Here is a 15,599-nt window from a genome sequence, read left to right on the forward strand (position 1 = left end):
CTTGGTGCTAAAACTGAAGCATAATATTCTGGAACATTTACTAGATTGCATAATTTGTAGTTTTAAAATAGAGAATGGGGATTTTCCTTTCAAAATGTATTTTTAGTAATGTTTTCCAGTGGAACCATTAAAATGAAACTGGCCTGGCTCCCACCCAAAACACACAGAGGCACTTTCTTTATTCCAGCATCTAATGGTACAGGCTCAGTGCTCAGGAGTCATGATTCAGAAGTCCAGGAACAGAGCAAGAAGTTCAGAACTGAACAGAAACACACACACACAGCTTTATGGTGGTCCATAGACCCAAAACACACAGTACAATAGTATACATCAACAGTTATTAAGGTGTGAGATCGGCCTTGCTAGCCAACAGAGGAGCTTTAGCCAAACAGAAGCAACAAAGATGTCCCCCAAAGTTTCCCTACTCCTCTTGCCAAGCTTTTCAAAACCAAGTGTGGCATCCTCAACCATTAGACTCTGTCACCTTGTGGGACCAGGTCACACCTGGTTCTAGGTGACAGCACTGCAACCTCCTGCCTGGGCTCCTGTTCAGTCACTGCTGGCTCCTGCTTAGCTTCCTGCCTCAGCTGATCAAAGCCTCCCCAGCCTCCACTGACATTCTCTGCTGCACAAGAAGGTCAGAGGGGAGAGCCAGCATCCCTGCTCCCCCTTCTAAAGAACCCCTCCTCCAATCCAGGTTGCCAGAATTTAGTCCTCCCCTCTGTTTCTTCTCCCTTCCCATCCATCAGCACCTTCCAATCCAAGCCTAATCCCCGCAGTGCTGTGGGGCTCATGACATAAACTGAACTTTAGACCGGAAGTGCATAAATGGTCTTCCTTCCATAGTCTTGTCAAACAATCCCACACAATAACACTTTACTAGTCATTTTAATAAAGAGTTTGTTAACGCCTCTCTTCAGATACAGGTGTCTTCTGGGTTATGCCGCGTATGATAAGAAAGGTTACTATATTTGGTTTAATTATCTTGTTTAGCACAACCTCTAATCCATTTAGTACATGCCAGTTTTTCAGCAAGCATTTTTTGCCATCTCCTATCTCTCAGTTCCTGAACTGTGAAATTCCCCATCTTCTGGTGTCTGGAAATCTTCATGTGTGCTGCAGCTAGCAACAACGCGGTGATTTGTTTGTATAATATAATTTGCAAACATGTCACTGTATATTGACAGTATCACAAGCAGGGAGTTCATTCTAATCCTAATTTGCACAGTGTCTGAGACAAAATGAGGATTTCCCTTCATCCCATTTGGATACTCATTTGGTATCATTATGTATGATTTAGGTACCATTTGAGTATTTTAGAACATCTGTGGGCCGCACATTTCAGACTAGATTCCTTTGCTTTTCTTGTATAAGCCATTTTGAAATGGTTATATCTAATAGATCATTTGAACAGTTATTTGGATTGCATTAAGGAAAATATCCTATAATATTTTAATGTAGCCTAAAGGTTAAAATGTTTGCTGTGTCTCATTGCAGGGCTCACTTAGAGGCAAGTGCAGAGAAGTGGAATAAGTTGCTGTCATCACTGGAAGAGCTTATCAAATGGCTGAACCTGAAAGATGAAGAGATAAAGAAGCAGATGCCTATTGGTGGAGATGTTCCAGCATTACAGTTACAGCATGACCACTGCAAAGTGAGTTGCTTATCTTTCTATTGCCCATTTGACACTTTTTAAAATGCACAGCTCACTTGCAGTGCCTTTGCAAATCTGAACCAAGTGTGGGGAAAGAACTATCTCTACCCACCATTTGGTCTTCTGCATAGCTGACTACTAACCACAATCTCCTCTTCAGATGACCTCAGGGGCAAGCGCCCTTGTGCCCTCCTTGACCAACAGCACAGCAAGGACGACCTTTTAGCTCCCCTGCAGCATCCATCAATGTTAGCAGGGCACCACAGTTCCATTGGATTGCCACACTGATGAAGCTGGAAACACTGTGTCCGTGTAGAACTGTGGCTATCAATAACTGACTGCATACACTTGAACACAGATAAAAACAGACTGAGAGAATAATCCAGGAAATCCCTCTGGAAGGTCCTGGCTGCCACTCCACATGTACAGTGCTGGCCAAAGCTTCTAACATACAGCTGAACCAAGCAACACCTTATTAAACATAGGAAAGCAGGCTTTCATTCAGTGTGTGTGTGCTTGATAGAGAGTTGTGAATTTTTAGGATTTAAGATGTTGGTATTCATGCTAACAAAGGTTTTAAAATGCAATAGTATGAAATAAAAAGTTTTAAATTAAAAAACAAACATTGATCTTTGTCTACCATGATAGTTTCTGATCTGTGCATTGTCCAGAAAGCAGATTTGATGGGAGAGCAAACATTTTCAGTGATAGTGTCCTAAGCTTTGGGATGTCTTCTACAGAAACACCCCCAGCCCCCCCTTACTATCATTTAGGTGCCAGGCAAAAAGTTTGTTTTTCTAGGCTTTTAAAAACCACTAATGTGGTTGACTTATTTCAGATTGTTGTGTTAGTTTGTATGCTCTATGTTTTTTGGTTGTATTGTTGCTATTATTTTTTTAGTTCTTTGTTAGCCATTGTGGAAACAAATTTAAGCAGGTAAATAGTGTTCTGGAGTTCTGACTGAACAGGATAAACGTGGGATTCTTAAAGAAACTTTTATAATGTCTGCTTATCCAGGTTAATTCTTGTTTCTTTATATAAATGAAATTCTTGAAAATCAATATATAAACATTAAAAAGGGAGAGCAAGAAAAGAATCTAGTCTGTTGATGCAACCTACCAGGAAGACATTGCCCTATGTAAACTTCATAAAAATGAATGGGAGCTGTGTAGGAGCATGTTGATTGCTCTTTCTATGATTATTATTGACTGACATTGTTAAATGATTCTCTGCATCATCAGTCATCTGTGTTCCCTCTAGTTAATGCACCTGCCTATACAAAGGAAGGTTGTAAAGAAAACAAAAACACCACCATCTGAGTAAATAACAATTTCCCAGAATTTCACAATAAAAGCAAATTGCTGCAGCCTTACACAATTTTGTATGGAGAGGACCAGGACCATGTGCTGGTCCTGCACAATACCAGAAAAGTGTTATATTTTTGGGTGTGGGCTTCATGGAAGGGATTTTTTCTTTCTTGGTCAGCTCTCGGTTTAGGGAGGAATGCTATAATATAGGCAATAGCTTACAAGTTTAAAAGGTTGCTAAGATCAAAAGAGGGCAACTTAAAAGTTATCATGGAGAAATAATCTGTTCAAAGAGTATTCTTCTTATCTGCTTATTCTTTTTATAAACTTCCTTTTTATGAAAGACTTTAAACAAATAGCTGTATAGAGTTGAAATCCACCAACTACTTATTTTACGAGAGAGAGAGATTGGTAATCAATATAATTAAAAAATGTGCATGCAGGATTATTTTTTATTGGTGATCCATTGAGCTTTGCTTTTTTTATTTAGTAATTTTTAAATTAGGTGGGTTTTTTTTGTAAGTAGGCTATTTTGAAGGGTTAACTAACCTGTGGCTCTTCAGATGTTCTTATCTGTCAGGTGCTGGTGGTGGTTGCTCGTGAGTAACCAGGCAGGACTCCGACCTGTCTTTTACAGGTTTTATTGGTGCAAACTATTTACAGTGCAGAACCACAAAGTTCATGTCCGTCTTAGTCACTTGCAGATTCCGGGAGTGGCCCCTTCCAGTTTCTCCCCCAACATAAGAACTTAGACACCCCAAATCTCTGCCTCCCCTCCTTACGTTTCACCACTCTGCGCAAGTTGGGCAACGGAAACTGCATGTCTGCCTCCTGGCCAGCTGGGCTAGGTGAGGCGCTTGGGCTCTCAGTAGCATCTTCGAGCCCTTCCCTTGCTTGGCTGCCCCCTTCCCCCTCTGCTTCACTGGAGGTGTGGCTTTCCCCATCGCTGGACGAGGGGCTGCTCCTCAGAGGCCTCGGAGGCTCTCTGTATCCCCCTGCCTCCCTACCCTTTTCTGATGGCAGTTCTCTGACATTATCCCTTCCATTGAGAGCCAGTGTGGTGTAGTGGTTAAGAGCGGTAGTCTCATAATCTGGGGAACCGGGTTCGTGTCTCCGCTCCTCCACATGCAGCTGCTGGGTGACCTTGGGCCAGTCACACTTCTTTGAAGTCTCTCAGCCCCACTCACCTCACAGAGTGTTTGTTGTGGGGGAGGAAGGGAAAGGAGATTGTTAGCCGCTTTGAGACTCCTGAAGGGGGGTGAAAGGCGGGATATCAAATCCAAACTCTTCTTCTTCTTCTTCTTCATTATCCCTAACCATTATGTCAGTTGGAGTCCAGCATCATCTAATGACCACAGACAAGCCACCTCTGCTTCTGTGCATTGTGTTGCTTTTGTCATGGCCATAATGGTTTGTGCAACAAGTGTTAACGTTCAAAGAGCAACTCTTCCTATCTTTATCACTAAAATGAGAAGCTTTGTTTATTTGCTTAGAATGCTACTGCTATGGAAATGTTCACTGTCCAAGCAAGCATTATTAATGCAGGTGGAAAATGAATCAATCCAACAAATTCTTAGAAAAACAAATATTCCCTTCTGTTTACGGTCATGCTGTGCAATGAGAGAGATAAAGGGACAGGGATGCAGGAAAAGAGGGATAATCAGAACAGTTGTCTGTCACCAGAACACTATTTCAGCCCTGTTGTGAGTTTCCAAAAAGGGACTTCCTGCAATATTGCATGATCACGTAGCCTCCTACATGGTGGCACTGATAGAAATCAGTTTTGCTTTATTTCATCCACTTGACGACAATTAAACTCCAATCTCTGTCCATTCTCAGTACTTCATAAACTCTCATACATACTCCCCTTAGTCCAATCTCTTCTTATTTAGTTCCATTGCTTCATGTTATCTCTCTGCTAACTTCTTATAGTTTTAATACGCTGTTCTCACTTCAAAATAAGTTATGACACTTTTTTGTTTAATGTTGCTCATTTAATGGCTCTCTCCTTCTGTTCACTTTCCCTAGTGCATTGCTTCAAAAACACTATGCAAATAAGTATGGTGTAATGTAATTTTAAAATTTGTTTGCCTGATTCATTTGTGTGCTACCAGAATGTGCTTGAGTGCTAGAATATATATATATATATATATATATATATATATATATATATATATATTCATTTTCTTAATTTGCTTGAGGTTGTATTATCAGCAGTTATGTTTTGGGTAAAGAAGTTTATACAGAGAGGATCTAATAGACACAAGGGCTATAAAGAGATAGTGACACTGAAACAAATAGTAGCCATTAATAAATGCATGTACTTCCAAATTGTTCTGACCTCCTGGTGTTTTATCACTTTTCTGTACTTAGTTGTTAACAGATTTATTCCATGATGGGCACAGTCCTGAGCCTGTGATTGCAATGCACAATTTTAGTAATAAGCCATTCTTCTGTTCCCTGTTATTAGAGTTGTTTTTTGGCAACAAATGCATGAGCTGGTATAAATAAAGGAGGCTATGAGGAGGGCTATGACTGTATGCAAAGTAAAAAAAAAAAATTGCATCTGAAAATGTTCTTATGCAGGCATAGGCAAACTCGGCCCGCCAAATGTTTTGGGACTACCAACTCCCATCATCCCTGACCACTGGCCCTGTTAGCTAGGGATGATGGGAGTTGTAGTCCCAAAACACCTGGTGGGCCGAGTTTTTGCCTGTTCTTATGCATCTGCACAAATACATGTGCTCTGCGGGTAAATAAAAATAATGTTCTTACCTATCCATAACATTAACAGACAGCATGAAGCAATTTGCCATACTACTCTGACTTATAAAATGTGGAAGATGGCTCCCAGAATCAGAAACAATGCAGAACACAATGAGGAATTTAAAAGGGTCAGGCTAGTAGAGTGAAGGTTTTCTGGGAAATGATATATAATGAGCTGAAAAAGGTATTTAGGTATACCTTTCCTAAGAAACCAGAGGCCTTCCTTTTGGGTATTGTCGGCCAGAAGGTGTTAAAGAAGGACCAAACATTTTTCATGTACGCAACAACAGCAGCAAGGATACTCGTCGCTAAGCATTGGAAAACCCAAGATCTACCCACACTGGAAGAATGGCAGATGCAACTGACAGACTATATGGAATTGGCTGAAATGACTGGCAGAATCCGAGACCTGGGAGAAGAGACGTTGGAAGAAGATTGGAGGAAATTTAAGATTTATCTACAAAAATATTGTAAATTATATGAATGTTAAGAAGGACGCTAGAATATAAACAATTGGGCACCATTAAGATAGAGGAAGCGATATAGGAAGATAAGTTAAATTTAAGAAAAGACAAATTTTTTGGAAAATTTTTAAGTCATATTTAATTTTTTAAGATTTGAATAAAGGATATCAAAAATTAGAGATATAATATTGGAAAATAAGATTTGGAAATAAGGGGATAAATTTGCTGAAAAAAATTTCTTGGCTAGGAACGCAGGAGCGGGAAACACGAGGGAGTTCAAAGAAGTTAAGAAGACTATGTTAAAAGATATGTTGTATTGTTTATTGGAACTGTAACTAAATTAAAAAACTGCTAATAAATATATTATTTAAAAAAAGGGTCAGGCTAGGCATCTCCAGAGGAGATTTAGTTCCCTAAAAGCTTATTCCATTTTTCTTTTTTTTTTTTAATAATAATTTTTTATTATTTTTACAAAACAAAAAAAACAGGGAACAAGGGTATAGGAAAAACAAACAAATCACAAACAAATACATAAAACATGACTTCCCCATACCTCCCCTTCTCTGCATCATTATTTTATAATGTGTCAGCAACCCTTCAGTCAATTTCTCTATATATTCTCATTAAGTTTCCCCCTTTAATTTACGATTTACAGCTGTAGTTCTTTGTTTCTAGCCTCTCGACATCTTAACCGTCCAGTATTTTACAGTAGTTCTTAAGGTATACTTTAAATTTTCTCCAATCTTCCTCCACCGCCTCCTTCCTCTGGTCACGGATTCTGCCGGTCATCTCTGCCAGTCCCATATATTCGATCACCTTCGTCTGCCATTCCTCCAGAGTGGGTAGTTCTTGCATCTTCCAATACTTTGCTAAAAGAATTCTTGCTGCCGTGGTTGCATACATAAAGAAAGTCTTATCCTTCTTCGGTACCAATTGGCCCACCATGCTTATTCCATTTTTCATGATGAGTAACTGTGCTGACATTGATTCCCCCCCCCCAAAAAAAAAATCTAGCTAGAGCACAGGTTTCCAAACTGATCCATGAGCCGTGGTGGTCCGTGGTGTGTCAGTAAAGCACAATTAAAAACCATGCAGTATAAATTGTAATGCATTAAAATTGCCACAACAGGCAGAAAAATTAAGTGGTCCATCAAGACCCTCATCATTTTTCAAGTGGTCCAATAGGGCAGGAAGAAGTCTGGGAACTGCTGGGCCAGAGAACAGGCTGCCATTTCCCCTTTGCCTCCAGCAGCTTTGTAGTCAGGCAGCGTTGACTGGACAGCATGCTTTGTTATTTTCTTCGTTCTAATGGAGGATTGCTGGGTAGGGTGGTTCTAACTTTCATAGAGATTTAACTGACCCTGTCATTGTACGTTTCCCACTTTCCCCATTGGAAAGGGGCAGTTCCTTCTCTAAATCTCTAAATGAGATTGGCAAGAAAGCCTCCCCATCATGCAATAGCACCTGCATTCAATGAAAAAACCCCCAAGAGTTCCATATAAGGTATCAGCCCTGTATTTCCATCATCATGGTTCTTCCTGTCAGAACACCATTCTAGAGTTTCATTGATTTCTTCTCTTTAAAAGCTCTTCCTTAACGCCAGGGCCTTGTGAAATTCAAGCTCAAAACAAACAAAACCCTTCATCAAGGCAATCTGATTTATACACTAAGAAACACTGAGTTCTTTTTCCTTTGTAATTTATGCAAATTAAGAACGTTTGCATACTTTTTCTTATTTTGTACAATCGACCTACATTTTAACTGTATTGAATAATCTGGGACTGACAGATTTGAGAAGGAGCAATTAACTATGCAATGAAGCCTTCATCCCCAAACACTAGACATCTTACTCAAACTGATTCCCTGAGTTCTGAGATTTCAGTAGGTATTTCCCACTCACACCTAATTCTATCTTCTCAGCCACCAGGGCTAGAAACTTGCAGGTTTTCTTTGAATCATACAAACCTAAATTCCTGGTGTAAGCCAAGAGATAGACAGCAGTTGTAGCTGCAGGTTTCACAGGAGGTGTCAGCTTGGCAATATTCTTATTCTGACTCAGCTGTCCAGAGAATGCACAGGCTCAGAGCCTGAAAATTTATTCCTAGAGCCGTAGAATCAAAATTGCTTACTTCTCTGCTGGGAATGAAGTATTGATGTACCCCCTATTGTACGCTAAAAGGCTCCCCTTTCTAAAGAAACGTAAAGCGTAGGGAGGGAGAAAAAAATATTTTACTAGTTGCATATTTTTGCAAAGATGCAGCTCTTGCAGAATCACTTGAGCAAAAAAATCTAAAAGAATGGATTTCAGAAAGGGGTCCATATTTTTTATTCTATTCCTTCTTCAAAATGATTTATCTGCATCTTTTCTGCAGAGGGAGGCGGTGGTGGGGAAGGTGCCAAGAATGCAAGCATTTGGTTGATTTATAGAGCATAGAGGAAGGTTGGTGAGAGAGTGAGATCTCAGAATGTGGGTTGAGGAAACGTGTTGAAGTGCTAGTATAGGTACTTGTGGCTAAGCTGCTAGGACAGAATGAAATGACTGGGATTGTTTTTAAGCTTGGAGGAAAGCAGTTCTATTTGAGAAGGAAAACTGTGAGACTGAGAGCCAAGGCCCAGAGGATAATAATTAAATGCTGTAAAAGCCTAAAGCGGGGCAGGTGGGGGAAAGAAAATGGAAATTACAGTATTAGCAGAGTAGGTAAAGGGATTGAATGGGGATGGGTTTAATTATGGAAGGTGAGGAGAAAAATGAAACATGCTGAATGAGCGAAAGCACACGCACTGAGGGAAAGAGAAGGGAGGGCAGCTGTGGAACAAATTATTGTTTTATTACCTGTACTGTATTCTTCCCTTTCCCAGGGTAGCTAGCAACATTGAAAACCTGACACTGAAAACAAAACCATAAACTAAAATCCAATATAATTATAAAACAATCACCAATACAGTTCAGCAATGCATTTCTTGATAGGCGGGTCATTGTGGGAGGCAGGGTTGCAGTGCTTTGTGTACTCTTCCCTTCTGCAGACCCTCTTCCATTTTGGGGGGAATAACTGGTTTCTCTTCCACTTGCACTGTCAGAGTGATCTATTTAGCACTATGTTGAATTCCTCCCTATAGTTCTTTGGGAAACATACACCTGTATAATCAGATCTGCTGGTTCTCAACTCACTTAATGGAAGTTGGTTTTCTAAGCAGTCATCTAATTTGCATTCATTCAATGCAATTGAGCCATTATCGTATCCGTTGCTATTATTAAATGCTTTCCCATATATTGTCAATTGAAAACCATTGTGTTATGCTGAAAGCAACAGTTAATGTTAATTACTGAGTACTAGCACAAATAGAGACCTTTCTTCAAATCCTCACTAAGCTAATTTGTATACATTGATCTACTTATAGGCCTTCCGGAAAAAAAGAAAGCAAAAAATGGCTATCAAACATAGCAATCAATTGCTGATGCTTTTGACTGTTTGGCCTTTTCCCTTGCTTTTATTCTAACAAACTGCTGCTAGAAAAATTCCATATAAAATAATGTTGCGTGTTGTGAAGATTAGAAGATGGCATAGCAAAGCACCTGATAATTTAGAGCTATATTTTCATAAAATGTTCCTTAGTTGCTTTGACAAGCAACATGGAGCTAATATGTATGGAGAATATGGCTGAAACTCTCCACCAGAGGTTGGGAAACCTGTAACCCTCCTGATGTTGACTAAAGCTCCCATAATCCCTGACCACTGGCCATGCTGGCTGGGACTTGGAATTCAAAGCATCTGGAGTGGTTCTCCACCATGCCCTTTTCTCACCATCTAGTCCAAGTATTTGGTCAGAACATGGAAGGATGGGAGAGATTGCATCTGCTGGCCCAGCCCTAAACCTTTACGTGTGTAGAGCTCTACTCAGAGCTTGTGGGTAGTGCCAGCCAGTGTTGCCCTCGAAACGAATGCAGTCAGTCTGGATTTTCCTGTGGGAGGCTCCTATTGCAGGCAACAGTTAATGTGTTGTCATGTAGCAGAATCAGTGCTAATGGTGGAAGGGAGATCTGTATTCTGTGATGCCCCATGACAATCTCTTTCTGTTTGTACAACTCTGCAATATGCAGATCAGTATACTGTCAGAGTAAAAAAAAGGGGGGAGGCCAAAATATTTAAATCTCACACAATCAAGATTGGTTAATTTATACATATCACACGTTTTCTCTGTGCTTATCTACTGTAGAGAAGCCTTGTTCGAAAAACTGGGCACAACAGGATTGATAGGGGCTGTATTCACCTAAACCCTGCTCAACGTAGACCATTAAAATTCATGAACCTAGTTAGTCATTGTCATTAGCTCTAATGGGTCTGCTCTAAGTAGGACTAGTACCATTCTATGTGAAGAGGGAGAACTGTAATCCCACCCCTAAACTCCACACATTGATTAGGTCTTCTTGACAGAGTCTGTGTATAAGCTGTATGCCACAAGCTTTATGTGATCACCGTATTTTTTGCTCTATAAGACGCACCCGACCATAAGATGCGCTTAGTTTTTAGAGGAGGAATACAAGAAAAAAAATATTCTGAATCAAATGTTGTTGAAGAGGCTTCGTGCGGCAATCCCTCTTCCTGTTCTGGCTTCAGCGCAGAGGGATCATTCCTCCTGCTGCGCTGAAGAGGCTTCATGTTGCTTTGGCTGAAGCTGGAACAGCAAGATTGCGCAGCAATCCCTCCTGCTGTTCTGGCTTCAGTGATAGCTGTGCAGCCTGCATTCACTCCATAAGATGCATACATATTTCCCCTTACTTTTTAGGAGGGAAAAGGTGCGTCTTATAGAGTGAAAAATACGGTATATCCTGCGTATCTACAAATTATTCAAATTTATTTCCACTACAAATGTTAGTTTACTCACTGCTGCTAAATGATTGTGTTATCACCAATTACTGGTGTTATGAAGGGTCACAGTAATTTTACATACATTCACGATCTTAACTGAATTGTCACGGACAGCAATTTTTCATTCCCATGCCATTTCATTCTCAACTTCTATATTCTTCTTCCTGCGGAACCTGTGACCCTCTAGATGGTGCTGGATTACAACTCCTATTGTCCCTGACTATTGCCAATGTTGGCTAATGGGAACTGGAGTCCACAATATCTGGAGGGCCACAGGTTCCACCCCCTTGCTTTGCACTCATGTGTATATCATATACCCTGGCAGCTGAGGATTATGCTTCATCTGGTCTCTAGTCAGTGAAAGTTTATGCCACAGTAAGTGTGTTAGCCTTTAATGTGCCACAAGACTGTTGATTTTCCTGCAACAGGCTAACATAACTATCCCACTGGAAATTGTGCTAAAATATTGTGTTGAACGTTTCTGAAGAAAGGGCTAAGGAATAACTTTTTTTCTCTTAGCATGTATGTACCAAATACTTTCCTTCAATTGTTGAGGCATTTTCAATTTGATTTAATCAAATCTTTAAAATATTTCATAGTTTTTAGAAGACAAATTACAGCTTTACTTTGTTTCTAATAGGGAAGGGGAGGAGGGCATTAATAGTTCCACATATTGATCCACTTAGTTTCTGGCCCAATTCAAAGTGTGGTTTTTGACTGATAAAGCTTCAATGGCTCAGGGCTGCAGTACTTCAAGGTCTGCCTCTCCCCATATGAACCAACCTGTGATCATCATCTGAGGCCCTTCTTCGTGTGGCCCCTTCATGAGAGATCTGGAGGGTAGCAACACAATAATGGGCCATTTCTACCTGTTAGTGGATTGCCTTTAACTATAAGTGGCCTTTTAGAAGTGGGTGGGATGTTTATAATGTATTTTTCCACCACTTGATTTTAATGTATCTATGTGGGGTTTTTGGTTGGTTGGTTGGTTGGTTGGTTGGTTGGTTGGTTGATTGATTGATTGTAAATCATTTTGGGTTGCCAAAATCAGTGTGGTACATGTAAGATAATCTATAAGCTTCTAGAGAAATGACATCCTCACTATCTTAGAAGTGTTCCAGGGGAAAAATCTGAAAGGCTTTTCATATGTGTCCATGATTCAGAGCCTCTTCCCTCCAGATTGTTGAAATACAACTCCCATCATCCCTGACCATGTTGGCTGTGGCAGACAGGAGTATCTGGTTTATGCAACCAGCATATCAGAATCGGGATGATGATCATTTGTTAAATATGTTAGTCAGTTTATCTTGCCCAATCCAAATTTTGGCAACCCAAAATGATTTACAACCAACCAACCAAACAAACAAACAACCCACATAGATACATTAAAACCAAGGGAAAAAATAAATACATTAAAAACATCCCACCCACTTCTAAAATAACTAGAATTAAAAGAAATATTGCAAATTAACTATATGTAAATTTGCAATGCATTTTTCTATTTTTTATTAGTAATGGTTTTCTCAGGGTTTTAGTAAGAGAAACTAGATGCTACTTTTAAAAAGATAGTGTCTGATAAAGACTCAGAAATAAAATGACAAAGAGATTAAACAACAGATGGTAGAGCCTACTGTGAGTGTATAAATCTTAACAGAGCCTTAACCTCCTAAGGACTACTCAGGAGACAAGTTAAGGGTCCTGGATTTTAAAGCACAGTGTTTAGTGTTGATTTCTTCTTCCTTCTATAAAAACACCCAAGATCCATCACTCGCCAGCCTTCTGGGATTTCATGGTCACTAAAGAATCTGTCGTGTACTGAAACATCAAGCAAAAAGCATCTTGCTTGTAATTGTCAATACTGTTCTGTTCAGAACGGACAGAGGTGCACTGGCGGAGGAACGGGGGTGCGGAGGGAGCAGGCTACTCTCCGCACCACTATTTTGGTAGGGTGCCATTGCGGCACCCCCCCGGACACGTGCTGCTCACCCCGGGGGCACCAGCCATGCCCCCGCCTGCTCTCTGCCCCCGGTAGCGGAGCTTGCAGCTTCGCCACTGCAGGGATGGAATCTGACAGTTTTATCCTCTGTATTATATTTTGTTTATTCCTGTTATGAACTTTTGTGTTTTCCTATTATGTTGCAGTGGGACGCGGGTAAAACCTCAGCGCCTAGGACTTGCCGATTGCATGGTCGGCAGTTCGATTCCCTGCGGCGGGGTGCGCTCCCGTCTTTCGGTCCCAGCGCCTGCCAACCTAGCAGTTTGAAAGCACCCCCGGGTGCAAGTAGATAAATAGGGACTGCTTACCAGCGGGAAGGTAAATGGCATTCCGTGTGCTGCGCTGGCTCGCCAGATGCAGCTTGTCACGCTGGCCACGTGACCTGGAAGTGTCTGCGGACAGCGCTGGCTCCCGGCCTCTAGAGTGAGATGAGCGCACAACCCTAGAGTCTGTCAAGACTGGCCCGTATGGGCAGGGGTACCTTTACTCCACACGCCAATTTCAGGAATCCTGTTGACAACAGTTTACTTTGGTTTTTATGCATATATACGCAAAACAGATTTTGCTACAACTTTCTGTGGTGAGCATATTGTGAGATCTGTTTGCAAGTTATCTGAATTCATGAAAAAGTTTAAGTGTTAAGCATAACTAAGATGAAGTGGGATAACTCATATGTTTGGAATGCAACTGGCTTGGAGGCCTTAGGTTGCCTGCTGTGACAATTTTACAGCGCACTTCAAGCGTTAAGTCTCCATGCCAAATTCACTGGCCAAACTAACAGAAAAAAAGAACCCAACATGGATGAAAGTTCCCGAGGAAGGAATTGCTAAAAGTGCAATCTCCAAGATAATCTCCAAAATAATTCCAAGAGATAAATCTGAGAGACATCTGAAAATGCTTAGTCCTTTGCTGAAAATAAAGAAGAAATGGAAGGGTGGACAGGTTACCCAAGAATGCACATAGACGTGTGGACCAGAGTTATAGGCACACTGACAGGAAAGCCAAAGCTGAGAATTAGCTGAGACTAGTGAGGGATGCTCAGAGCTGTAAAAATGTGTTTTTCAGGAATGTTTGAAAGAGAAGGAAGGAAATGACGGGCCATCTGCTCAGTCAGGATGCTGGCATGTTAATTAATGACAAAGAGAAAGCAGAACAGTTCAACCCCTATTTTGCCCTTGTTCCCCCTCACCCTGGAAAAAAGTATTCTTAAACAATATTCAGTATTACTTATGGGTATTCTTAAAGCACTGAAATAATGTTTCTTTTAAAATTTATTTATATTAAATTTGTATACCACCCTTCATCCGTAGATCGCAGGGCGTTTCACAACATAAAAGGACAAATAGCTATCACCAGTGCCTGTTTCTTATTTACTTCTTTTATTTAATAAAATGTATCTACTACTTAGTAGAACTAAAGACCTCTGAATGGTATATAAGACTGCTTTCCCGTATTTTTTGTGTATTCCATAACCTTTGGTGTATATATTTTTAGCCTTCCTTGAGCTGAACCAGTAATTGCTCTGGGAAACCAAAGTCTAAATTTGTAACCACAAATTCATATAGTTATGTAAAATGGTACTGGCAGACTTTAATTAAAATAATTATTCTTCAGGCTTTTGTAATCTTTTCTCAATTAAGCAATGTTTTTCTGCATTCCTGGCCTTAGTTGAATCCCGTCACATTTGTGTGAAGTTGCACTGGTTAAAGCTCTGCTTTAATCAAGTTATTTTTCTCTCAGGAGTTGAACTTAGTCTTAACCCTTTTAATCAAATATAAATGTGCATTAATTTTACTATCTAGATGTATTTTTTTTTAAAAAAACCCTTCCTTCAGAACTGATTTGTGTTCAGTCACTAATACAAATATTCCACATTCTTTTTTCTTCTTTTTAAAGAATTAAGATATCTCCTAGCACTTCTGAGGACATTGCCGTGAACCTATAATATACTCAACAGGGGTTGTCTTTTCTTTTCTTAAAATGGAAATAAGCTTCTGACTAGGAAAGGACTCTATTCCTTTGTTACTTGCAATGCATTGATTCATAAAGCTGTATCCTGGGGGTTGCTTGTAGGCACTAGGTAGGTGACCCTAGTGCATTTTTTGAATTGTTTTGAATTCTTTATTGTTTCTGATTTTAAAGAAAGATGACAGGGACTTCCTTCACCTGTAGGGGCTTCTCTCTCTCTCTCTCTCTCTCTCTCTCTCTCTCTCTCTGTGTGTGTGTGTGTTTGTGTGTTTGACATAGATGCAGTTGAGTAGGGTGAGTGGCAGAAATGCTTATGTGGTATATGCAGTGCTCTTTCTGAAAAAAATGTTTAGGGGTACAGTGGTACCTCGGGTTAAGTACTTAATTCGTTCCGGAGGTCCGTTCTTAACCTGAAGCACCACTTTAGCTAATGGGGCCTCCTGCTGCCGCTGCCCCGCCACTGCACAGTTTCTGTTCTCATCCTGAAGCAAAGTTCTTAACCTGAGGTACTATTTCTGGGTTAGCGGAGTCTGTAACCTGAAGCGTATGTAACCCGAGGTACCACTGTACTCTTGT

At 40.4% G+C, this 15,599-nt stretch overlaps 1 protein-coding gene across 4 annotated transcripts in view; it reads left to right on the forward strand.

Annotated features, from left to right (window-relative positions):
- The window catches only part of UTRN (utrophin), a gene marked incomplete at its 3' end in the record, with an annotated part of 327,056 nt that overhangs the window by 221,606 nt on the left and 89,851 nt on the right, over window positions 1–15,599 (forward strand). For all 4 annotated transcript variants that reach the window (XM_083731575.1, XM_083731576.1, XM_083731577.1 and 1 more), the window contains one exon: window positions 1,498–1,654. In XM_083731575.1, coding sequence (XP_083587701.1) covers window positions 1,498–1,654 — 157 coding nt within the window. The remainder of the gene's footprint in view (window positions 1–1,497; window positions 1,655–15,599) is intronic.

The sequence above is a fragment of the Podarcis gaigeae genome, assembly GCF_964106915.1.
Source record: "Podarcis gaigeae genome assembly, chromosome: 3".
In the NCBI taxonomy this organism is placed as follows: Eukaryota; Metazoa; Chordata; class Lepidosauria; order Squamata; family Lacertidae; genus Podarcis; species Podarcis gaigeae.